The sequence below is a fragment of the Pteropus medius genome, unplaced genomic scaffold (assembly GCF_902729225.1).
Source record: "Pteropus medius unplaced genomic scaffold, Ma_sr-lr_union100, whole genome shotgun sequence".
NCBI lineage: Eukaryota > Metazoa > Chordata > Mammalia > Chiroptera > Pteropodidae > Pteropus > Pteropus medius.
Genome location: NW_024350319.1, coordinates 9,019,908 through 9,044,789, shown reverse-complemented (window position 1 = coordinate 9,044,789; position 24,882 = coordinate 9,019,908). Strand labels below are relative to the sequence as shown.

At 34.1% G+C, this 24,882-nt stretch overlaps 1 protein-coding gene and 1 pseudogene across 1 annotated transcript in view; one reads left to right on the top strand and one right to left on the bottom strand.

The window, feature by feature from the left end:
* The window catches only part of ACADM (acyl-CoA dehydrogenase medium chain), a 30,457-nt gene extending 11,488 nt beyond the window's left edge, over nt 1-18,969 (bottom strand). Inside the window, 8 exon segments of the mRNA XM_039838608.1 lie at nt 2,262-2,370; nt 4,564-4,694; nt 9,471-9,551; nt 10,183-10,283; nt 12,730-12,799; nt 12,916-13,013; nt 15,319-15,406; nt 18,595-18,969. Coding sequence (XP_039694542.1) covers nt 2,262-2,370; nt 4,564-4,694; nt 9,471-9,551; nt 10,183-10,283; nt 12,730-12,799; nt 12,916-13,013; nt 15,319-15,406; nt 18,595-18,624 — 708 coding nt within the window. The 5' untranslated portion in view covers nt 18,625-18,969.
* Nucleotides 18,970-24,540: 5,571 nt separating this feature from the next.
* Nucleotides 24,541-24,659, top strand: LOC120583472 (uncharacterized; annotated as a pseudogene).
* Nucleotides 24,660-24,882: the final 223 nt, after the last annotated feature.

Here is a 24,882-nt window from a genome sequence, read left to right as displayed (position 1 = left end):
ATATGCAAAAAGGGTGAATTTTTTATATGTAAATTCTGCCTTAATTAATTTTAAGAAAGAGAGAAAACAGAAATTCAGCTTTTACTCAGTACATTACTTTGCTAGCCCCATTAGTTAACCTAAATTAAATGTCCCTAAATTAAATGTCCCCAATCAGATGTTTGCCAAGTGCTTTTCCTGACATTCATAGTAAAAAAAAATATAGCCTTCAAATATAAAATGAAATTTGTCTATAGGTTGTATGTACATGGAAGCAGACTGTTAATATTAAAGCAGATTGTTAATATTAAAGTACCTGGAAGCAGACTGTTAATATTAAAGCAAGCAAAGTAAAAAATTGAAGACAAAGTTACAAATAATATACAGTTTGACAGAAAAAGAAACCAATACCTCTTTGTCCTTATAAGTCAATAAACTCTAGTAAGGTAGACCTTCACTAAGATACAATGAGAAAACTGTTTATGAAAACACCGTTTACTCTCCTATTTCTCAAATTCACCCCAAATACCAAAACATTTAAAACCAAAAAGCTTCCTAGACTCATCTCAATCCATATAATTTCTAAAACACAAAATGTTTTGAAAAACATCAAATTTCACAAATTTGTAAGGTCTTTTACTTTCTAGAGATGGCCACAAATTTGGTCTAACTTTTCTGGCAACTACTTTTAAAAAAATAACATGGATAAAACATAAATGAAAACAAACCAATTGCTTGGAAGAAGCACGACTATACTTAGTACTTATATTTTGTTATATACAACAATCTCATTATAGTTTTATCTGTAAAGTGCAGTCTACCTTTAATATCTACTTTTCAAAGAAAATATAGAATAATATAGTGCCAGAAACTGCATTGGACAAGTTTCTAGGACATCTTACTACTAATCTCAACTCTGCCTCTAAGTATGTAAACTTAAATAATTTCACTTGGATGTCAATTTCAGTATTTGGTAAACAGACTGAAATAAGTATGTATCAAGTTATCTTCCATCTTTAATATTCTACGACCTAAAAGAGAAGTAATCCCTCTCATATACTCTAGCAACATGCTTGCATTTTAAAGAGGCTTGAGTAAAACAGATTCTGATGGCTTTTGAAACAAGATTACACACTATGGGCAGTGAACACAAAATGCAATAAATATATGCCTTACTGTTGAACTATACTCTTGAAATTTACTGGATTTCGTTAACCAGTGTCAACCATAAAAACAAAACAAAACAAAACAAAACAAAAACTTCTTAGGAAAAAATAATCTAAATAAAATAAAACAGGATTATAAAAACATATATGAGTGGTTCAGAAATTTGCATAACTTGGTCAATTCAAATTAGTCTTTCCAGTTCAGATTATGTCCCCCTTAGTCTATTTAATCTGACCAGATAATTTGCACCTTTCTCCATCTGGGAGGAAGAAAATATATACATATAACCTTTAGTAACTCTTACTTAAATTCCATAATTCCTCCTTTACTTTAGATACAGACATTATTTGGTCATTTTCTTTTTTACAAACTGATTTTGCAAAGAGTTTTACAGCTGTAAAACTGAGTCTCTTCCTATTCTGTTTTAATCTTAAATCATCCTTCCTTAAAGTAATTAAAGATTACTTTAATGACTTCATTTCTTTGATTTGTTAAATTTTAAACTCTTTTCTTTTTAGTCTACTTTAAATGCTACTGCTAAATTATTTCTTCACAGATCACACTTTCCAAATATGTTAAATTACTTTTCTTATTTAAATAAAGTTTTTCTTGCCTTCCCACATTCAAGGCTCTTTCCCATTTCCACACTTCTCAGGCACAGATTTTTAGTGTTGTATGACCTTGGAAAATCAATTTATGTCACTTTATTTTAATCCATAAAATGTGCATCATGCCACTTATTCTATGTAAAAGGTTGTTATAAGGATGGAAAAAAGTGGGTAAGTCTTGAAAGATCTAAAACTCTATTACTGGGAAGGCCATATAAATGACAGTTTGATTTCTGCTTCATTATCTCTCACAACTGTTATTAGCATTCTCCACAGACTGGCACGATAAAAGGCCACTCTTTCAAATAACGACTTGAAATGATCATTCTCAACTTAAAATCTCTAGCGATATATAGATAACATTTTGATAACATCAAAACACAGCTTTATTTTTATTCCAACTTAATACAAACAAAATATTTTCAATAAAGGAAACAAATAGTTATTTTGAAATTTACGGTAAAATAATATTTGAGGCCTTTAATCACTGATAAATATACACTTTACCTTTCTTCCAATCTGCAATCCTGGAGTATCTGCTTCTACAATAAATCCAGTAAGGGCTTTACTAGCAGGAGCCTTAGGATCCAGATCAGAACGAGCCAATAAAAAATACCTAAAAATATATATATATACACACACACACACATACATGATGATAATGATATTAACAGATAATACATGGTGATTGCTATCTCAGTTAACCCTCCCAACAATCCCAATTATTATTACCCTCTTTTCCAGATGAAGAAATGAAGAATCACAGAGGTTTAAAAGCTTGCCTAAGTCACATAGCTATGATGTGGTGGAACTAGTATTTCAACCCAGGTCTACTTCTTAATTAATATGGTATTTAATTTTTGGTAATATGAGTTGCAAGTAAAAATTCCTTGTATCAAGACACTACAATATAAAAAGAAAGCATGTGCATGTTGAAACTGACACCTTCTCAAAACTAGTTCAATTCTTTAAGGGATAAGCTATCTGGAAAAGAAGGGCAAACAGGACTGACTGCCTGTGAAAAGGAATTATATGACGTAGAGACTGCTATGCTCCGACTACTGACCTCTTTGTGTAGTGAAATCAGTACTTTTGTTATAGCTGAATGCTTATGAGTATTTTTTGAGTTTTCCCTCCATAAGAATTTGTCCCAGAAAGATTTTTAAATGAAACAGCAGGAAAAAAGCCAGAACACCCAAATAGCCATGTATCCCATATTCTAAATACCCTGGTATAGGAGAATTTTCTAAAAATTCCTTAAGAAATTTTATTTTCTATGTTTAAAACTAATAAGTTATCATATGCTCTATAATTTTATTTAAGAGTAAAAATATAGTAAAAATTGTTTAGTTTCATATATTACCTAAACAGGATTATACACTATGGGCAGTGAACATGAAGAGTTGTACTTAATAAGTTCTTAAAATAATGAAAACTTCTAATTACATTGTTAGATTTCTCTCAACATGTTCAATTTCAATTGTTTCTTCTCTTTTTTCTTACTTGCTGACATTATGATACCCTACTGAGAGATAATGATATCCATAATACTGGACCCTCACAAAGGGATTGATAGACACATTTAAAATAAAACAACTTCCTGATAGGCTCATTCCCAGGAATAATGCTTTACTTGCCAGAAAACTGGACTGCAAAGCACACAGATGTATTGAATCAGAATTTCTGCAGATGAAGAAAGAGAGCCCACTCAGTTCATTATTCCAATCACCAGAAAGTTCTTCTAGAAAGTCTCTATTTATATACCTGTAGTGATGGATAAATACCTTATTTCCATGACAACTTAATATGTACTGGACAGCACTGCTGAAAACTTGTCCTTATGTTGAGCTATATTCTACATTTGTCTAACTTCTACTGACTAATTCTAAATTGGCCTGAAGCAAATGTGCAGACCTGCTCTTCTGATATTATTTCAAAAATTTCAAAATTCTTCTAAAATAACCAAACCTAATTCCTATCGTCTTCACAGGACATGTTTTCTAGGTTTCTCCTAATTGAGACACTTACTTGATTCTGGATTTATTCCATTTTGTCAATGCATGTCCTAAAGTGTTGCCCAGAAGTGTTACCATTTTTCAAACCCTCTTGTTGATGCTATACTTGTTACTTCAGCATGATATTACATTAGCTTCTTAAAGGCATATATATAACACTGTTGCTTTCAATTGAACCTACAGTTATTAAATAAACTTTCATCTTTCTTTCTACAAATAATGCTATCAAATATGTTTTTCTTCAACATTTTAGCTTTATACACGTGATTTTATGATCTTTTGTTGAACATCATGTCATTATTTTTGGACCTACCTATTTGGAACTTTTAGATTTTATTAAAGTAAAATTCTGTCTTCTCTAAAAGATAATCTAAGTTTTAAGACAGCCATTGCTTATTGCTCAGAATAAGAGAAATGTACTTTATCAATGGTTTTCTTTTTTCCTTAGTCTTAAGGGAATGGCTGCAAGGAGGTGCTGGTGTAATATATGGAGAAAGGAGATAGTAAGCCAGGTAGATGGGAATTCTAGCTTTCCTAATCAGATTCAACCGTAGCCGGTGTTTTAATTTTATTTTACAGATTAAACTTTGGGTTAATTTGAAGAAATAGTTCAGGGCTTAAAAATAGATTTTTGAAATCACTGTGCTATTTATAATCTTTTATGGACCTTCTAGTTCCATGAATAAAACTTATCTTAATTATGGTAGTTTCATAATAAAGAAAAAGATAGAGGACAGATTCTGAATACAAAGTAATTAAGAGGGAAAATACAGAGATGTTTTAAAAAAACATACCAATTAGCTTGTCCTCCATTGGTTATCCACATCTTCTGACCATTAATAATATATTCATCTCCTTTCTTTTCTGCTTTGGTCTTTATACCAGCTACATCAGAGCCTGCTCCAGGTTCTGTTACACAGCAGGCCTGGAATATATGGAAACAAGAGAAAAAAATTAAAATTAAGAACACAGAATCAGGAGGGTATTTTATTTTTTAAGCTAGTATTTTAAATATTTTAAAATACCTAAAAAAAAAGATTCTTGGAAAATCAAATAAATTGCTCAAATGTAAAAACATTTTATCTTATAATTTAAACAAGATGTAGGAAACCAAGCCATATCAAAAATGAAAATGTTAGATATCTCCAAGTTAAATTCAATTTAATTTAATTGAATGTATTCATTTAGTCAAACATATATTGAGTAGTATCTACTACTTACCAGGTTATGAACTTGATAATGGAAAAACCAGAGATGAAAGACATCTTGTCTTCAAGGTTTTCACAGTGTTAACAGTGGAGATGAATACTATATTGTAATTATATATCTAAGTATTAAAGTAATACACAATAGGCTTGAGAAATTAGCTTAGCTTTAGAGTGTCAGGAAAAGCTTCAGAGATGACGCTTAAATTAAGTCTCAAAAAGAAAAAGGAATTCTTTGGGGGCAAGGAAAAGGAGAAATGTGTATTCTAGGCAGAATAACACATGCAATGATACCGAGATAAAAAGCAGGGTTACGCAGTGTCTGTAATACAAAAGTAGCAGAGATCTATAACATGTAAACTCTGTGCTTAGAAGAGAATGGAAGGAAATGAGTCTGGAAAGAAAGGAAAGAGATGATAACGAACACTTTATATCATACAAGAAGTTAAAATTTTATCTGATGAAAACACAGGAATCTCTTTTGGCTCTTAAACAGAGTGATAAGATGTAAGCAGGTATTGGATAAAGGGGGTGGTGAAAGGCAAGCATTAGGTAGTTGAAGTTCATTCAAATTTATTAAGTGACAGGTACTGTGGATACAAGGCCCAAAGACACAAGTTGTTTGTCCTTAAGGTATTTGTAGTCCAAAGAGAGAAATCTTAACAGTTCATTTTAATTCAAAATAGGGTACATAGGGAGATTAGAAATGATTATTTAGACCTGTACAAAGGTAGGAGGGGGATGAATGGTAAAAGAGGGTGAAAAGAATAATAATAAGTAAAACTCACTGGAAGAGATAAGTCTTGAAGTACAAATAAGAGAGGCAAGCAGATCTAAGGCACAGAAGAATGAAACAGCAGTAGTACAGGGGAAAGAACTGGAAACTCAGTTCAGTACTAGAATGTAAAGTGTGAAACTGAAAGCCATGAAAAGAGGCTAAAAAGGCAGGAAGGGACCTGGTCATGGAGGCTGAGATATATGCCATGCGAAGAAGGGTATACTTTTATGCATTTGATAAATTTATTGAGCACTTACTATTGTGCCATGGAACCTTAAGGAACTCAGAATGCCCTAGACTGGAAAACTGAGGAATATATGCATTTTTCTGAGCAAGTCAGATTCTAAAATGGGTGTATAAACTAAAAAGTATGTTAGGTACAACTGCCATTGATGAAATGGAACCATGTTTTTTGGTTTTGTTTTTTGGTAAATCCAGGAGAGAGATACAGTTAGATTTACATTTTAGATAGTTAATTATTACAAAAGTATAAAAGATAGATTTAAGGGGGCAGGGGGAATAACGACTTCTCACTATCTTCTAGGTGCTATTCTAAGTACTTGACTCATTTAAATCTCACAATAATCCCTATCACTAGGCAACCCATCTCACAAATAAAGAAAGTGAGGCACAGTGAGGTTAAGTAATTTGTGCTAGTAAGTGGCAGAAGTACTTATAGAAAATTAGACTTAGAGACACAAATTAGGAAGCTTTGCAGTAGCATATCTAAGAAATAAAGAACGCTTTAACTAAGACAAGCAAGATAAAGGAAGAGAAGATGGAGTTGAGAATTGTGGTGTGAAATTCACAGGATATGATGACTAAATAGGATGTTGGAGCACTAAAGATGTGATGACTCAATTTTTTTAGTTTAGGCAACTTCCAATTTAAGATAATCTTGAATAAAAGGAGTTCGGAAGAATGGGAAGAAAATAATTTGGTTTGGGATGCATTTATTTAAAGTATTTAAGTCTAGCCAAGAAGAAATGTCCTAAAAGACAAGTGCATATAGGAGGGTAAAACTCAAGGGAAAAGTCAGGGCTGAAACTAGAGTGTTAATAGACTAATTAATGAATACTTGAAAACTTAACACCAGATAGGAAAACTTATTTGGTAATTTAAGTGAAGAGTAAGTTATATAAATCAATAGTGCCAATGCTATAAAAGTATAGTATCTAAAATAAGAGTGATGCAACCATCCTACTCTTATACTCACCAGACTATTCTAGAGTACTGTATTTAGCTCTAGAATATTTATCAGTCAGTGATTATGAAAATGATAATGGGACTTTACTGTGTTATATGAAGAAAAAGGGGGAAAAATGGTGTAAATAGATTAGAAAAGATAAGATCTGCAAGATTCAAATATCCAAAGGGCTATATATAGCCAAAGGAGAGAATTTAAACTGATAGGAGAAAACTATAGTGAAATCATTCGCACTTTTATTGAAGACCTATTATGGTGTGAGGTGGTGAAATTATAACTAGAAATGGCAGTCCTTTTCTTCAGGAGCATGGAATCTAGCAGAACTTTCTAATGGCCAAGGCTCCCAAACAGAGCTGCTTCAGGAGGTTGTGACTCCCAGGCACGAAACATGAGTAGATGGCCTTCTCACAGGGTGCTATAGAAGGGCTTCAAGTGTCATAGGAGTTAAGTAAATTACTCTCCTACCTAGAGATTCAAAGATGTTTTTAGCATCACAACAAAAAAAAGGTATTGTACAAATGAACTATCCAAAAAAGATAATGCTTTAAAGTACCAACATTTTATTTTAACCATCTTTGGGAATTTTTTTTCCTGAGATATGTTATGACGCATTTCTCTGTTTTATAATAAGGCAAAGTTTTTGGAGCCTATGAAGTATGTGAGCCTGTGTGGTTCTATATAAAATGTCTTGTCATGGCTGGTTCTTTCAAGATGGAGCCTATGAAGTATATGAGCCTGTGTAGTTCTATATAAAATGTCTTGTCATAGCTGGTTCTTTAGAGATGTTATTTAATTCTTTCTTAATAATTAAAATTAATTTCATAATACTCTTTATAACAGAAGCCATCTTTTTTGTTACCACTGCAACTTGTTCTCTTTCTTATAACACTACATGTTATTATATAGAGTGTTATAGTCATTTATGTATTTTTCCCTGAGCTGTATCAGAGCTTCCATTTGGTGTGCCTAGTGACTATTAATAAGTGTTAAATAAAATAAATGTTGCTAGCGTTTGTCATCCTCACTATTCTATTTTGACTTACAACACCTAAATACTGCCATTCAAACTAGAAAATCAAGCTAATTAATAACATTTTTTATATATAATTATTTATTTATGAAGCATTATTTATTTACTTATTTGCATAATTCTATGCATAATAAGTTAATACAGTCTGGATAGGGATCTAAGGGTCTACCAGACTGTTAAATTCTTGTGAGCAGGAGCCCCAGTTTTCTTCATTATTTTATTCCCAATCTACCTGGTACACAGTATTCAAATATTTGAATGAATGAATACAGCATTATAACTTTGTTAGTAATAATACTACCACCTTATATTTGTATAGTTTACAAAGGAATTTTGCATTTATTCTCTATTAAAATTTTTTTTTTGCCTTATACTCTAAAGGGAATTGAGGTAGTTTGTATAATACATGGTTTTTTAAAAAAAATCAGGGTGAAGTGAAAAGATAGAACCAGAAAGAAAAAGAACACACTACATTTTCAGTTCAAATAATTACTAATGATGGACTATAAAACTGGCTCTATGCTTCTTACCAAAACAAAAAATACTAGTTATTACCTTAGGAGTATTACCTTAAGTGCCCTTAAGCTGAAGTCTAGCATATAGCAGGCAACTCAGATACTGAATAAAGTAATGAATGAATGGATAGCAATTTAAGAGAAACTAAGTTTCCCAAGGTCATTAGGTATGGAAGAAATTTCTCTAATATATTTTTGCAAAAGGGACACTGTGAAGATATTCTTATAAAAACATAAACTTTTAGTCATATCTTTACTAAAGCCCTTTTAGATATTATACTCCCTATTTTCAGAAGAGACTTTGAGCATAAGTGACTTTGTAAGATCACATTGCTATAATATGGCTGAGCCAAAACCTGAAGCTACGTCTTGGGATCCCAAGTTCAGTGTTGTTTCAGTTACAGGCCAGCTACTTCCTAGCTCCATTAAAAATGCAAAGTTTCGTTACAAGAATTTTTTTCACCATTATTAGCCTTTTACAGTGACTTCTAGGTTCTGAGACTGTTTGGTCAAAAGAGTTCACTGAATGTCTTGTCCATAAATTCAACAAGTAAATCAATATCTTTTCAGTCACATTTATTTCTCATTAGTTCAAAATACTTCTAGTTCAAATATCTACTGTTGTATATTCAATCTGAACTTCTGACACAACCACTCAGTTCTTGAACTGCAGAGTGCTCCATCAAATAGATATTTCCCCCCCTGGAAATAAGCTAGGAGATCATTATGACACTTTTCTAGTACCCCAGAAACATTATAAGTAGGTATCTTTCTTCTGGAAATAAATAAGATGACTAAGATTATTATGATTATTTTCTTGGCATCCCCGAAACATCAATGTACGTAAATACATTGTTAACTTTTGTCTTAATGTGTTATAGCCCAATGTATAAATTTAGATTGAAAGAAAGAGCACTTTGTTTCTTTCTTAAAATGCAAAATAAAGCAGCAGCTGCAAATACTCACACTTATTAATGGCTCCTCAGTCATCCTCCCCAAATACTTCTTTTGTTGTTGATCATTTCCAGCAATAACAACAGGCATTTGCTACCAAAGAAAAGTGACATTAAAAAAAAAAGATATTTGTATCAGATAGGTAAATCCAAAGATACAATAATTCTTTAAAAAGAGAAGTATTTTCCCCCAATGGGTGAGTCTAAAGAACGGCCCTTTATTCTGCCTCTATATTAGAGAGCTAAAATAATGAGGAAACAAATCTGCTAATCTAAGCATTTTCATAAAATTAAGTTACATAGGACTTGATATACAATGTGTAAAACTCTACTTTAGTAAAATGCACAAATGAATTGAATTTAAGATAAATAAAGTGGTGTATATGATCAGGCCTCCTAAGAATTGCTCAGTAAATTTCAGCACTGTTAACAGTGGCAGCAAGCCATCCAGATCCTTCTCCTGAATGCTGGTTTTTGGCCTTGCCCTTGCCTAAGAATTTTCAATGAAGCAGCAGCCAAAGTATATAGTTTCCCCACAAGGACAGGTAGAACTCCAAGTATTGGGCACAAATTCAGAATCCTCAACTCTTGAAATAAGAAATCCAGGCTTCACTGCAGAATCTTGTGTTCCTTTTTTAAAAAAAAACTGTTCCACCAACTAACCTAACCTACTAGTACTGTCTCATTAAAAACAGTTTAAGCAATTAATTTTCTAAGTAACTTACCCCCAAATAACTTCCATCAATAGCACTGTTTACTCCTGTACATCCATAAGCCAATTCTTCAGAAATTATACAGGCATCAAAAATTCCAAGTCCAAGACCTCCTATGTTATCAAAATGTTTTCAGAGTCCATTATAATATGTAGTACATCTCAAATGAAAATAATTAAAATAGTTCACCTAATTGGTTTTATTTTTTAGGGAGTCTTTAAATGTATGAAATGAATTTTTTTTTTGGTCTTTATTATTTTTGATTGTTTTTATAAATTCCTTATATATTTTGGAAATTAACTTTTTTGACATTCAATATTAGCTTCAGGTGTCTAGCACAGTGGTTACAGCATAGTGGTTACATATAATTTACAAAATGATTCCCTGCATTATACTAGTACCCACATTGCACTATATAGTTATTAAGATATTGACTATATTCCCTATGCTGTACTTCACATCCTCATGACTATTTTGTAACTACTAATTTGTACTTCTTAATCCCTTCACCTTTTTCACCCAGCCCCCCAACCACCCTCCCATCTGGCAATCATCAGTTTGTTTGTTTTCTCTATTTATTTTGTTCTTTAGATTCCACGTATAAGTAGGATCTTATGGTATATTTCTTTCTGACTTATTTTTCTTAGCATAATACCCTCCAGATCCATCTATGTTGCTGTAAATGGTAAGATTTTTCTTACAGCCAAGTAATATTCTATTGTATATATATACAACTTCTCTATCCAATCATCTATTGATGAACACTTACAGGTTGTTTCCATATCTTGACTATTGTAAATAGTGCTGCATGAACATAGGGGTACATATATCTTTTCGAATTAGTGTTTTGAATTTCTTTGGAGAAATACGCAGGAAGTGGAATTGCTAGGTCATAAGATAGTCCTATTTTTAATTTTTTGAGGAACCTCCAAACTGTTTTCCACAGTGGCTACCAATGCGCAATTCCATCAACAATGCACAAAGGTTCCCTTTCCTCCACATCCTCGCTAACACTTATCGTTTTTTTGATTTATTGAAGATAGCCATTTTGACAGGTGTTAGGGAATATCTCATTGTGGTTTTAATTTGCATTTCTCTGATGATTAGTTGATTAGTAACACTGTACATTTTTTCTTAAAAAAGGCCATCTGTATATCCTCTTTGGAGAAATGTCTATTCAGGTCCTTTGACCATTTTTTAATTGGATTATTTGTTTTTTTTGTGTTGAGTTGTATGAGCTCTTCATAGATTTTGGATATTAACCCCTATCAGAGGTATCATTGGTAAATATCTTCTCCCATTCAGTAGGTTGTCTTTTCGTTCTGTTGATGGTTTCCTTTCCGTGCAAAAACGTTTTAGTTTGATATAATTCCATTTACTTTTCCTTTTATTTCCCTTGCCCAAGGAGATATATCAGAAAAAATATCACTAAGAGCAATGTCGGGGAGTTTACTGCCTATGTTTTCTTCTAGGAGTCTTATGGTTTTGGGTCTTACATTTTAAGCCTTTAATCCATTTTGAGATTATTACTGTATATGGTGTAAGAAGGTGGTCCAGTTTCATTTTTTTTGCATGTGTCTGTTCAGTTTTCCCAACACCATTTACTGAATAGACTGTCTTTACCCCATTGTATATTCTTGCCTCCGTTGGATAGATTAAATGACCATTTAGGCATTATTTCTGGAATTTTTATTCCAGAAATTTATTTCTGGAATCTCTATTCTGTTCCATTGATCTGTCTGTTCTTATGCTAGTACCATGCTGTTTTGATTACTATAGCCTTGTAGTATAGTTTTATATCAGGCAGTATGATACATCCAACTTTCTTCTTTCTCAAGATTGCTGTGGTTATTCAGGGTCCTTTACAGTTCCATATTAATTTTAGGATTATTTGTTCCTGTTCTGTGAAAAATGCTATTGGCAGTTTGATAGGATTGCACTGAAATCTGAAGATTGCTTTGGATAGTTCAGACATTTTAACAATTGGAAGTCATTAAAATAGTTTGCCTAATTAATTTTAAAAGGAAATTTGCAAATATAATATCTATAACCTAAGAAACTAAAAATGTGTTTTGGCTAGCACAGTAACAAATTATACTTCTCTAAAATAAGTTTTAAAATTTTCAAAAAAATTCTCTTGGCATTTGTAATCTGGACCTGTCCTCCTGTTTCAGCTTGATTTTGTAAAAACTTGAGTCAGCTCTAAAACTTTGACCCTTTGACCTGAGGAAAGGAATGAAAACCACATAGAAAAAAAAGTCAATATAATTAAAATCAAAGATAGAATTAAAATGCAACAAATCGACCAACTCTAGAGAGAGAAATTACCAAAGTTTAGAATCAAGTTAAGGTTGGAACCTGTTATAAAAAAGGAAAAATGCCTCTAAGTGTTGAGTACAAGGCTTCTAAAAGCAGGCAAATACTGAAGTCTGAAAAAGGAGACAAAGGTAGAAAGGCAGTATTTAATGGTAACAAATATTTGAAAGAATGACTGAATAGAGCTTTATAATTTTTCTTGTTCATAAGCATTCTAGGATTAAAAATGTGAAGGAAGCTTACCACAGTGCTCTGGAATGTGTGTATTCATTAATCCAAGTTCCCAAGCTCTTTTAATTAGGGGGACAGGATACTAAAAGAAAAAGGATTAAAGAAAAAAGCCAGTTATTTTTAAAATCTAATAACCTGATTATATAATCTTGTAAAAAATATAAAAGATTTTTCTCTCCTTAAAATAGATATACCTACCTTTCCAGTTTTATCATAATCTGCAGCAACTGGGATTATTTGCTCCCTGGCAAATTTATGAGCAGCAGCTTGAAATTCTTTCTGCTGTTCAGTGAATTCTAAGGGGAATTATTTAGAAAACATTAAAGTAGGACAATGACTTGAGGAAAAAAGTCCTATGGAATCAGTATATGGAGATTTATACTTATAATGGAGATTTTTAACCCTTGATTAACCAGAAACTCAAAGACAACAATATACTACTTTGAAATTAATCAAGATTTCAGTGTCCAACATAAATAAATCTATGCCAAAGGAGGTAGGTAAAATTTCTAGCTTTACAAATAAGTAATAGCTATAAACTTGAGTTTTTCTATTCTACTTGGTAAGGTCAAAAAATTTTTTTTAACTTATAACTAGTTCCTAAGCAGATTTATCAAATGTTTACTAACACTGAAATGAAACTATATAAGACATGTTCTGATCTCAAGAATTAATCCAACTAGGGAGATGGAATATGCTCCATGACCATAAACCAATAAAACTAGTTCTAGGATATCACATAAGAATATCAATACCATAATTTCAATTTTATTCCTCCTTTAAATTCAGAATTTTAAATTTATAAATTAGCAAAAATGAACTGGTAAAAAGTGATGGGAAAGTTTCTCAAAAAGTAATAACATAAAACTCTGCTGTAATGCTATAATAAATGGTGTCCAAACAATTCCGTTACATAAAATATGGGGTTATTATAAAATTAATGAAATAAATATGGTGGCTGGACTGGGACAGGAGTCAATGACTACTGAATTTTTTGAAATCTACACTATCACAGAGCTTTAATGTAGATGCATCCAACCTCAAAGGACAAGCAAAATTTAAAAGAGATATAGAGAATTTTAGGCAAGAAGAATACGAACAAAAATAAAGATGTAGGAATGACCAAGAATGTTTAAGACTATACTAATAATTTTTATAGGGATGTAAGATATGAAATGTAAGATATTAGAATTTTGGTGTTAAATTTTGTAGTCTACAATCAAATCTCATTTTATAGAGAAGGAAACAAAGGCCCGAACTGAGAGAATGACAGCCCCATAGATTTAAAATGAATTAGCAGTAAAAATATTTTTAGAGTTTCAGTTCAGCATTCTCCCCCTTACAACTTTATTTCTAAAATTGGTGCCAGTCAATATCAAGGTAATGAGTGGGTAAAAGGTAGGGAAGGCAGGGATATAGTTTATATTATTTATTGAGAACCTACTTTGATCCAGCCACTATGTGCCAGGAACTTTACATATATGATTTAATCTTCAAATAAATCCTGTGTAGTTATTGTCCCCATTTCATAGATAAAGAACCGAACACAACTGGTCATAGGTGTTATCCCTATTCTTTTATTTGAGTTTCACAATCTCTCTCCTAAATACTTGTATCTATCTCATCCTCTGTCACTCAGCAAATCACTATAGATTTCTCCTGCTAGGCTATTATAATTAAGTATGAATCTATATGTGACAAAGCAAAACTAGAGAGCAGTTATACCAAACCTATGCTAATATCCAAATAAGGAATTAAGAAGACCCAGTGCCCCAAACTGCTATCCTCACATTGCTTGAGAATCTTCATTTAATTCCGTTTAAGAAAAACTTTATGAAGAAGCAAACGATCTTAAAAAATAACATAAAAAACAAAACCCTAGAGAGCTATAAGTTTGTCATTTGTATCTGGGTGTGAGTTAATTATCTCAGCTGCCTTTTAACTATTTTGAGACCAAGTGAACTGAGAAAATGGATTTTTAACTAAAAAAAAAAAAACCAAATAGGTAATAATTTTGAAGAAGCAGTTAAGAGGCAAAGGATGCCAAAGATAGGGATTTATATACATATATTTTTTTTTACCCAGGATCTTCATTTTAAAGAAGGGGAAGATAAATCATAGTCCTGTTCCCTCTGGCAGCACAGGGCTCCCTGATCTCAGAACATCCACTAGCACCAAAATTGCAATTCAGATATGTTATGATCAAAACAGGCTTTGGCTTATTAGCAGGCACCTAGCATTGTTTACCTAATAAGTGTTTAAGAAGTATTTGTTGCATTTGCATTCAAATTTCTAAGTTGAATACTATTCATGTGTTTCAATAAATCTGTTATTTATTTTGGGCTACATACTTAGAAAGAAGGGTAGAAATATATATGTATGCTAGTCACACAGATCTACATGTAGGGTAATTATGCTGAAGAAGAAAACGAGATCAGTAAGAATAGGGGTGACTAACTGTGAACAATTTGTGGAGGGTGACTGATTCTATCCATTGACAGACATTACTAAGTTTGTTGGTAAATATTTTCCAGACAAATATATATATACAACTGCACATAACATGTAAGTTTAAAGTCAAAAGACAGAACAAAAAAATACCAAAATTAAATCCTGATCATGGTTCATGTTGTAGGGAAGCTTTCATATGTTGTGATCTCCAGGCAAAATGAGAAAGATTTCTCAGGACCTGTAGAGAACAATTTATTAAAATAAACTTGATTAAATTAAACATTAACCAAGAGAATGCTGATTATTATGAGTACAGCAACTTGTTTGAGCATACTCAAGAGCATAATTTTTAAAGTCATTAAATGCTTTCAACTATTATTTGATTTCTATGTTAAATAAGACAATTACCAGGTATCTGAACACCTATCATAAAAGAAATGTTTTTTTTTTTTAAGCAATGAAAATAAAACTAATCAGTAGTATTCGCACTACTATGGTGGAGTATTTCCAAGGCAAATGACAGGAAGAGTAGTAGACTTAGGACCACTATTCTGGAAATCTTACCTACAAGCTCTAGGACATTTGTGATGGAGGAGTTGAGGTGCAGGCAACAATAGAATGGTAGTGTACTGTGTACAAGAGAGTTGCAGAGTCCATGTACTTTGATACCCTGTCCCTGTGAACCTCCCAGGTATGCCTCTGGGAATCTTCCACTTGGAGGATCTCATTTTCTAAGGTATCTCACACTATTTAACAAATTAGCCTCGTTCTATTGTTTCTGCTGTTATCTATAAGCATCTTTAAAATGTTCTAAGCCAAGGGTCAGCACACTATGGCAGCTGTCAGTTTCAACAGTTTTGTAAATAAAATTTTATTAGAACACAGCCACATCACATTGTCTAGTGCTGCTTTCACACAGAGTGTGTAGTTGCCACAGGGACCATATGGTCCACAAAGCCAAAAATACTTACTGTCCCTTTACTTTTTTAAGTTTGCCAATTATTCTAAACAATAAACTATTTGTATTAATATCTGAAATACTCATATTTCTCCAAAAGGATATGTTTTAAAATATAACCATATATATACAAATTATTCTTTTGCAATTCATTTTTATACTCATGACAGTTTAATGTACACAAAAGTAACCACTTGGATTTCTTAAAATTACCAAACTGAAAAACATATTGGAACTCTGAGTAAATGAGGACTACCATAATTACATAAATTATACTTCAGAAGATTTTGATGGAACTACCCCCAGGCAATGCTAGTAAGTTAGGCACTGAGAGAAAAAGAGAAAATGAACAAATATGTTAAAAGATCAAGAATTGAACTTGTTTGTTTTTCAAAATCTATAAAAAGAAACTGTCCACTTTATAGATGACAACTTCAATTTATACAGAGAAGCACCTACATTTAAAGTATAACATACTGTCAAATATCTTAAATAGCTCTTTCAAAATAAAAACACATTTTATACTATTCTTCTGAAAAAATAATTACAAAGAGTATGAAAAGTCACATTTCTCTGCAAATTTGCATTAATTTTATTTTGGAAGTAAAATATGGTTTCTCTGGTCCTCATCCAGTTGTCAGAACAGAAACCCATTCTTTAGTCACACTGCAAGTATTAATTCAAAGTCTAGGTCAAGCCTAGGATTAGGCACTATTTTTATTCTTATTTTTAATATTAAGAAACTGAGGCTCAGAAAGGTCAAGTAACATTTGCCACAGTCGCTCTGCTACTGGGTGGTAGAATCTTAACGTTTACTATCAAGAGCCCATGCCATCAACCATCTTGCTGTACAGCTCTTTTAATTTCAAGTCTTCTAATTGGTTATTGGATTCTATAAAGAAAATATCTCACGAAAATCAGACCCTTGTATGTGTTCAGACACCACTGCACAAAAATTAAACCTCACAAAAAAAAAGGTTAAATGGTCTGCTGAAAGACTGTAAATAGAGTATATTAGTGGACTTAAAATAATTTACAAAAAGTTTACATGATTTTTCAGGAAAACATTTTATAAAACAAAGTACAAAAGTAGATACAGCCAGAGAACAATGCCCATTAACGTGTTATGTAATAAGGTTAGCCGGAGAGGTGGAGTAGTAGACATAGTACACTACTTGGACTTAGAATTGCTGCATTTCAGTTTAGATTTCACAATATTTTTAAGACCTTGGACCAGTTACAAAATTCTCGTAGCTTCTTTTTAAAACTGGAAAATGGGGCTAATCTTAATTCACCGAGATGATTAAGATGAGATGTCTTGGAAGCATTGTGACGTGTAAGTACTGGCTTTATTCCTTTGGGCTTTCTGCCCGGAACAGAATTCCAAATCTCCAGACAGCAATTTTAATCAAGCATCAACTTTGCAATAACAACATAATTGTAATTAAACACTCTTGCATATTCCTTAGGAATATAATAAGAGTCATAGTTTTACAGGCATGTCAAAGAAGAAATACAAGGGTATACGTTTTCCGGATTGGGCTTTTGTATATCCTTTCTTGAAAAGACTGGGAAATCTTTTTTTTGTTGTCAGTTAAATTTTAAATACCCTAATTTCCGCCTTCAAAGCCCATCAACTTTATATAGCAGTGACGAATATGGGCCAACGACACATTAGAATTATTCTAAATTCTAAAACTGCTACTTTTTTGGTCAAGGACATAACTTTCAACTCAGTTATAAATGGCATCTAAATGGCAGTCTTGTGAGAACGTATCAATAATATTTAATGACTGAGACAATTTAGAATCTGTGCGACACAATACTAAAACATTTAGACAAGCTTCAAGGAAAATTCTGCGGTCAGTTGTTCTTTTTTTCTTTTTAAATATACGTAACGTAGAAGCATCGTTCATATTGCAAAACCAAAATGCTTCAACTATATTAAGTATCTCAAGGAGCAGCTGCTCCATTTTCTTTTTCCTGCGACTTCTTCGCAGGCATCCAAGTCAAGACTATCTTAATTCTGCACTTTCTAGTACACACCAATTGCAAAATGACATTTACTTTAAGATTTCCTTTTGGGCTGGGGCTATAGCGCGGGTACACCATTTTCTCGAAGAGATACTATGCCAGTTAGCAAAAACAGGGCCATGGTTCTCAGATTCACTTAGGTAAACGGTGGGATTCCCGGGGGAAATATCTGGAAGGTTCCCTAGCCAGAGAAATAAGTTATTCTAAAAAGTTTACGCCACAATGTAGGAGGAGGCACTTGCCAAGAGGATACGGGAAAGTCAAAACCCAGGATACACTGTCTCACTGTGAGAGGAGGGGGTGAGCGTGAAAGCAGGATCAAGGTCTGGAATCCCTGTTCGCAGCCTACGGGAGAGCCATGGCGTTCCGTCTATGCTCCATTCCTTAAGCACTCCAACCTCCCCAGCCCCACCCAGCCTTGTTCTCCCTTTCACCCTGCAGCTTCGCATAAACAACGCAGCCATGTTGACTCGAAGTCCGGCTACCAATTCTCTCGCACACCAGCCAATGCCAAGACGGGGACTCTTCGGATGCAGGAGACTAAGAGACCCGCCTAAATCTCGCTACGGAGACGGACGTGCGCTGGCCAGGGCGATGACGGAGTAGCAGGAAAACAGACTGGGAGGAGACTGCGTGCGCAGCTTAGCCTACCGCATGCTCCGTCAGTGACCTCGCCTGCGCTGTCTACGTGACTTTGAGAAGGGATTTAACGTGCTCCGAGGGTCAGACGTGTCCCGACAGGTGGTTCCCGAAAAGGCTTCGCATTCACTGGTCCACTGAGTTTAGACAACGCGTCAACCTAGGGGAAGTTGAGGCTTACAGTGGTGCGAGGAAGGAGCCCGGAAAGCGGAACGGCAACGGGGCGCGGGAGCTGGGTGGGCTAGCGGGTTGGCGCGGGGGCAGGCCAGGAATCTGGGTGAAAGGGCACCGCCTCCGGTGGAATTTTAGAGGAAAAGCTTCTCCTTGGGTTTCAACGGTGACCTTAACTCAGACAAACCTGTCAAACCTGTCAAACCTTAGTCATTTATGCTTTAAGGATTCAAAGTATACTCTCAAACGCTGGACCTAAGGCAAAAGGATGTTTTGTTTTTCAGAAAATTTACACAAGCAGGGGATTTTAATCAGATAAATGCAACCTTTCCAAATGTTACCAAGAATGTTTAATTTGCTACTGCCCACGTGAGTGGATGTGGAAACCGTCCTTTGAAGTAAGGGTGCAAGATGAACCCATCTAACTAAAACTCCTAGCTCAGCCAATGAAATGTAAATGAATGCCTGAAGAATTCTGCTTAGTCACCCTCTCTTCCAGTTAGACTCTGAGTTCTGAGATGGTAACTGTGATGTTACAAAGGTCAAAGATTTGTAAAACTGTACAGGTTTGGGTTTTGTGAGCTGATGACAGAGAGTTGCCGATAATCCCAGGACTTCATTTTCTTGTCGCATCCAAGTTTAGACTTCCATCACCCACCCCAATCTTACTAAATAAACTTTTTTTTTTTTTTTTTTTTTTTTTTGCCTACTAAAGGCCGGCCATAATCTCATTCTGATTTAGCTGTTTAATTCCTGTATTCTGTTATTGTACCCCTCTACAAGAACCTTCCACTTTGTGCTCTGGGAATTTATAATGTATTTATTCAGACTGAGTACAAGGCAGAATGTTAAGTACTAACCTCATAGTGAAAAGTACCAGGAAAATTCAGAAAAGAGAACTTAGTTTGCTCTGTAATCAGCAAGAAAGCCTTCAAAGAGATAAGTAAAACACAAAATGGACTGCTAAAGATGGGTAGGGTTTGGCTGTGCATGTCTTTTTTCAAATTTCTTATTCTGAACATTTTAAACATAGAAAAAATGAACAAAAAAAATAGTCACGCATATGCCCATCACTTGGATTTTTAAAAATGTTCTTGTTTGTGATATTTGTCTTATTTATGTATTTGTATGTACATATGTGTGTGTGGTTATTTTTGTTTATTTTTGTCAGAACCATAAGTTGCAGACATTAAGACACTTTACCTCTAAATACCTTAGCTGTAATCTTCTGTGATGGCATTGTCCTTCATAACCACAAAACTTTTTTCACACCTGAGAAAATTCATCATTCTCTAATATCATCTAATATCTAGTCAATATTTAGATTTCCCAGTTATCGCTCAAATGCCTTTTGTATGTATAGCAGTGTTCTTGAATAATATCATTTTGTTATAATGATGATGATGAGCCGCTGTAGGAACTTAATTCATGTTTATATCAATTAGCCTATGGTAAAATTGGTATTGTTATACATCATTTCGATTAAAGTCGCAGATTCTATTGACAATGTTAACTAAAGACTTAACTGTAGTTTGTTTTTGAACCAGAATCCTATTGATGGTTCCCTATTAAAGCTGGATTTTAACTTTCTTTGGTCTTTTTAATTTTTATTATCCCCTTCCCTGCCCCTGCCACTCCCCCCTGCCCCACCCATGGATGTTGATGTTTTAAGAACTGATTCTGAAGATTTAGGCATCCCTCCTGCCATGCTCACACTGTGATGGTAGCGGGGGGCGCAGGTGTGAGCCCAGGACCTTCTGTGTGTAAAGCAGACACGTGCTAATCACTGCACAATGGAGCCACCTCGTTAGTCTTTTTTAACCTAAAACTTTTACCCCGATCCCTTTACTTCCCCGCCCCCATTATTTTGATTTTTTAAAAGAAACCAAGCCAGTTTTCCTGAAGAATGCCCTCATTCTGAGTTTTCCAATTATATTTATTTTGCTTCTAGACCTTGTATTTTCTATAAACTGCAAGTTACTAGGTACTTGGGTACCTAGTTTAGATAAAACATATTTGACAAGGATACGTCTTAGGTCATACTGTGTACTTTATATTGTATAACATTTGGAGGTGTTTAATGTCAGATTTGTTCCACTATTATGGGACATAAATTCGATAATTTGATTAAGGTGCTGACAGGCAGTTTTTTTCTATGGTAAAGGTATATTTTTGCCTTTGCAATTAAGTAATTTATTGGATGATATTGGACATTGTGACAAATAATCTTTTTCCTAAATTTTGCCCATGGTAGACATGAAATCACCTCTCAATAAATACCTTTTTAATTGGTCATTGTTCTACAATACTTATTCCATTTTTAAGTGACATAAATATCTCTCCAGAGTTCCTTTGTGTCTTGCCACCTCCATTTAACTCATGGGAATATGACATAAAGACAGGCCATTCTTTTGGTTAGTGGTTCTTAACTTTGGCACTTTGCATAAACAAACATAAGGTTAATCTGAGAATCCTTTGGAGTTAAAAGAAAAAATTTATACGTATGCATACATTCCTGAGGAGAAGATCCTAGCAGGTAGGAAAGTCAGAGTTTATGAGTTCAGATGCCAATAATTTGGTAAATGTTATGGAGTAGTTTAAGGTTTTCTTCTGATTATTTCTGTTTCTCAGTGACATAGGAAGTATGGTTAGTAGCAGAGGATGAGCAAATGTGGAAATTTGAGGAAAGAGTGGAAAATTGTGTAAGTAAAGACTATTTCCTCGTTCCTCAGGCTTTCTCAGAATGAAGATATGAAGGGATGAGGGAGAGTGCAGAGGTAATAGGTTCAATGTGTCAACATGCCTAGTGAGTTTTAAAAAAATTAATGGAACTGGAACATTGGAGAGAATGCTGAAAGATAGAGGGTAGAAGTTAGGTGGAGGAGTGTAGTTATAGTAAAGGCAAGGTCTAGATTATCATCATGGGAGTAAGTAGGTGAAACAAAGCAGAGAACAAGGTTATTGTAGGAAAGGGAGTCAAAGAACTGAGAGGCCAGCTTAATGGAAGGATCATCTCTGTGGATATTAAAATTATAAAGAATTGTAACTGCAGCTTGGGATAAAGTGACCTTGAGCAGAGTGCAAAACTTAGTAGCATCCATATTTTTTTTTCTCTCAGTTAAATAGTAAAAAATGATAATAGAATGATAAGCTGATATGTTTGGTGTAAAACATCATGATTTTTTTTCTCTTCCAACTCTTTTCAAATAGTACTCTTATTCTGTTTTGTGTAGTAATAGTGATAGAGCCAAGCATACTACAGTGTTACATGAAAAATGATTTCATAAGGAATCTACGATTATATCTCTGAAAAGCCTCTGGTAGTCGGTTAAGGCTTTGTGAATCTTGGCACTGAAAAACCAGTTTTCTCCTTTAGTGACTGTTCTGTTTTTAGAGCAAAGGTCCTACTTTAAAAATGTCGATTCCACTTTAAGCACTAGATCGAACTATTTGGCTTGGATCCCAAGAACTAATTCTTATGATAAGGTTTTTCTCTCTTAAAGACCTCTTTCTTTTATGTGTGAAGGATTATTCTGTATAATCATTTTTAGGTGAGCCTCATGAGATTTAGTCACATTGGAACCACAGATTGATTTTGTTAACTTTCAGGCTCAGAAATTTGATATGGTTGGTTTTTCCCAAATAAGATCAGAGTGTAAAATCAGATTCTATTTTTGGACCACAATGGGTAAAGGAGCTGAGACTCACCAAAAAGGGCAAAACCAGTCTTTTACTATCTTGTGTACATTCCTCAAGCCAGAAAGTTGAGAGAAACAAGTTAAGGACAAGGGTAGGATTTCCCATCAGATCACATGCATGGTGCTTAGTAAATGTTACCTTCATAGGGAAAAGTCCTTTAGAAACAAGAAGTAGAGCACAACCCAGGGTTCAAGGGAGAGGACTATTCTGGGAAGATTCTAAAAGAAATTGAAAATACCTCAGTCTGAGCAGCAATAGAAATAGAATTCTTACTTCGACCAGAAGTCTGCATAGCATGGTCATATAAGGTGATGACCAACAACAGACCCGCAGGCTACCTGTGGGTACTTAGTTTATGATTTAATTTAAGCATGAAATTAATCTACTAGCGATGTCACACACTGGCTGTTCTCATACCCCTTTCTGTGGGAATATGCCCTGCCTAGGGTTTGTGCTCTCTAAAGCATTTGTTTTCTGAACTATGTGTGAACCTTCCTGCCTCTTGTCCATAGCTGTTTGGACCAAGGGATGGGCAGTCTCACCTGCGAAAAGTCAGTTCATGAGCTGATCAGTACTTTTTGCCCATGGCATGGCACAAAGATATTAATTTAGGCAATCAGATTGCCTGTCTTGGGAATTTGAATCAAAGAAATAGAGAAAGACGTATTTGTTGGTGGTGGGCAACTGGCAGTTTACCAATTAGAGAGGTTGTGATGGTCACGTGCAAGTTAAAAGTTACAGAGCAGTGATCCCCAGCCTTTTGGGTACCAGGGACTGGTGCTCCTATGAAAATCTAATGCCTGATGATCTGAGGTGGAGCTGAGGCAGAGATGCTAGCATTGGGGAGCAGCTGCAAATACAAATGAAGCTTGCTTGCCCCACCGCTTGCCTCTTGCTGTGCAGCTCCTTTCCTAACAGGCCACTGACCTTTACTGGTCTGCGGCCCGGGGCATGGAGACTGCTGTTATAGAGGTACAGAAACTATAACCATTGGAAGCCAATAGGTCGAGAGAGAACAGAGTAAATGAGTAAAGAAAACCAGAATCACCAGGAAAGAGAGAAAAATAAAAGACCGTACATCTTCAAATGGAGATGATTAAATTAGTTATTTCTAAGACCTGCCTTCCAGTTTCGATTGTCATTAGACCCTGTTATACTTAGGTGACTTGTCCTTGGAGTCTTATAAGAGTCCAGTTTTATCTTTATAGGAAAACTCCTTGAGATAGGTTGAACAGGTATTTGTCCCTTGTAACCAGAAAAACCAGAAACCATTCCTCTTTTTCCAAGGATCTATGCTAATTAAGCTAAATTGTACCTAGTTATATTCTAGTTCTATAAACTCATCTGCTTTTTGGCTCTTAACAGCTTTATTAAGGTATAATTGATGTACAATTAACTGCACATATTTAAATTGTACCATTTGATGAATTGTGACATATGTATATACCTATGAAACTGTCACCACAATCAAGATAACAAACTTCCATCACTCCAAAGTTTCCTTATGCTCCTTTATAAGCCATCCTTCTCTTCATCCCTGTTCCCAGATAACCACTGATCTTTTTTCTATTACTGTAGACCAATTCATGTTTTACAGAATTTTTTATAAATGGAATCATTCATTATGTATTCTTTTTTGGCTGGCTTCTTTACCATAGTTTGAGGTTCTTCCATATTTAGAGTATCACCATTTTATCTCTTTTCGCCGAGTAGTATTCCATTGGATATACCACAATTTGTTGATGGACATTTAAGTTGTTTCCAATTTGGGACTATTACAAATAAAGCTGCTATAAACATTTGTTTACAAGAGCCAACATTAATGTTGTAGAAAATAAACAATAGAATTAACAAAATTAAAAGCTGGTTCCATCTATGGCCATGCCACCCTGAACAACCTCAATCCCATCTGATCTCAGAAGCTAAGCAGGGTCGGGCCTGGTTAGTAATTGGATGGGAGACTACCAAGGAAGACCAGGTGCTGTAGGCATAAAAATAAAAAATAAATAAGGGATTGTAAACTGACAAGGTCCTTGCAATCTGTGAGGTCAAGGGTTGCCTCGCCTAAAAAAAAAACAAAAAAAAACCTGGTTCCTGAAAACAATGACAAAATTAACGTGCTTTTAGCAAGATTGATAAAGAGAAGAAAATGTTTAACCAGTTTTAGAAATTGTAAGATGACTACAGATTTATTGCAGATTTAAAAATATTAC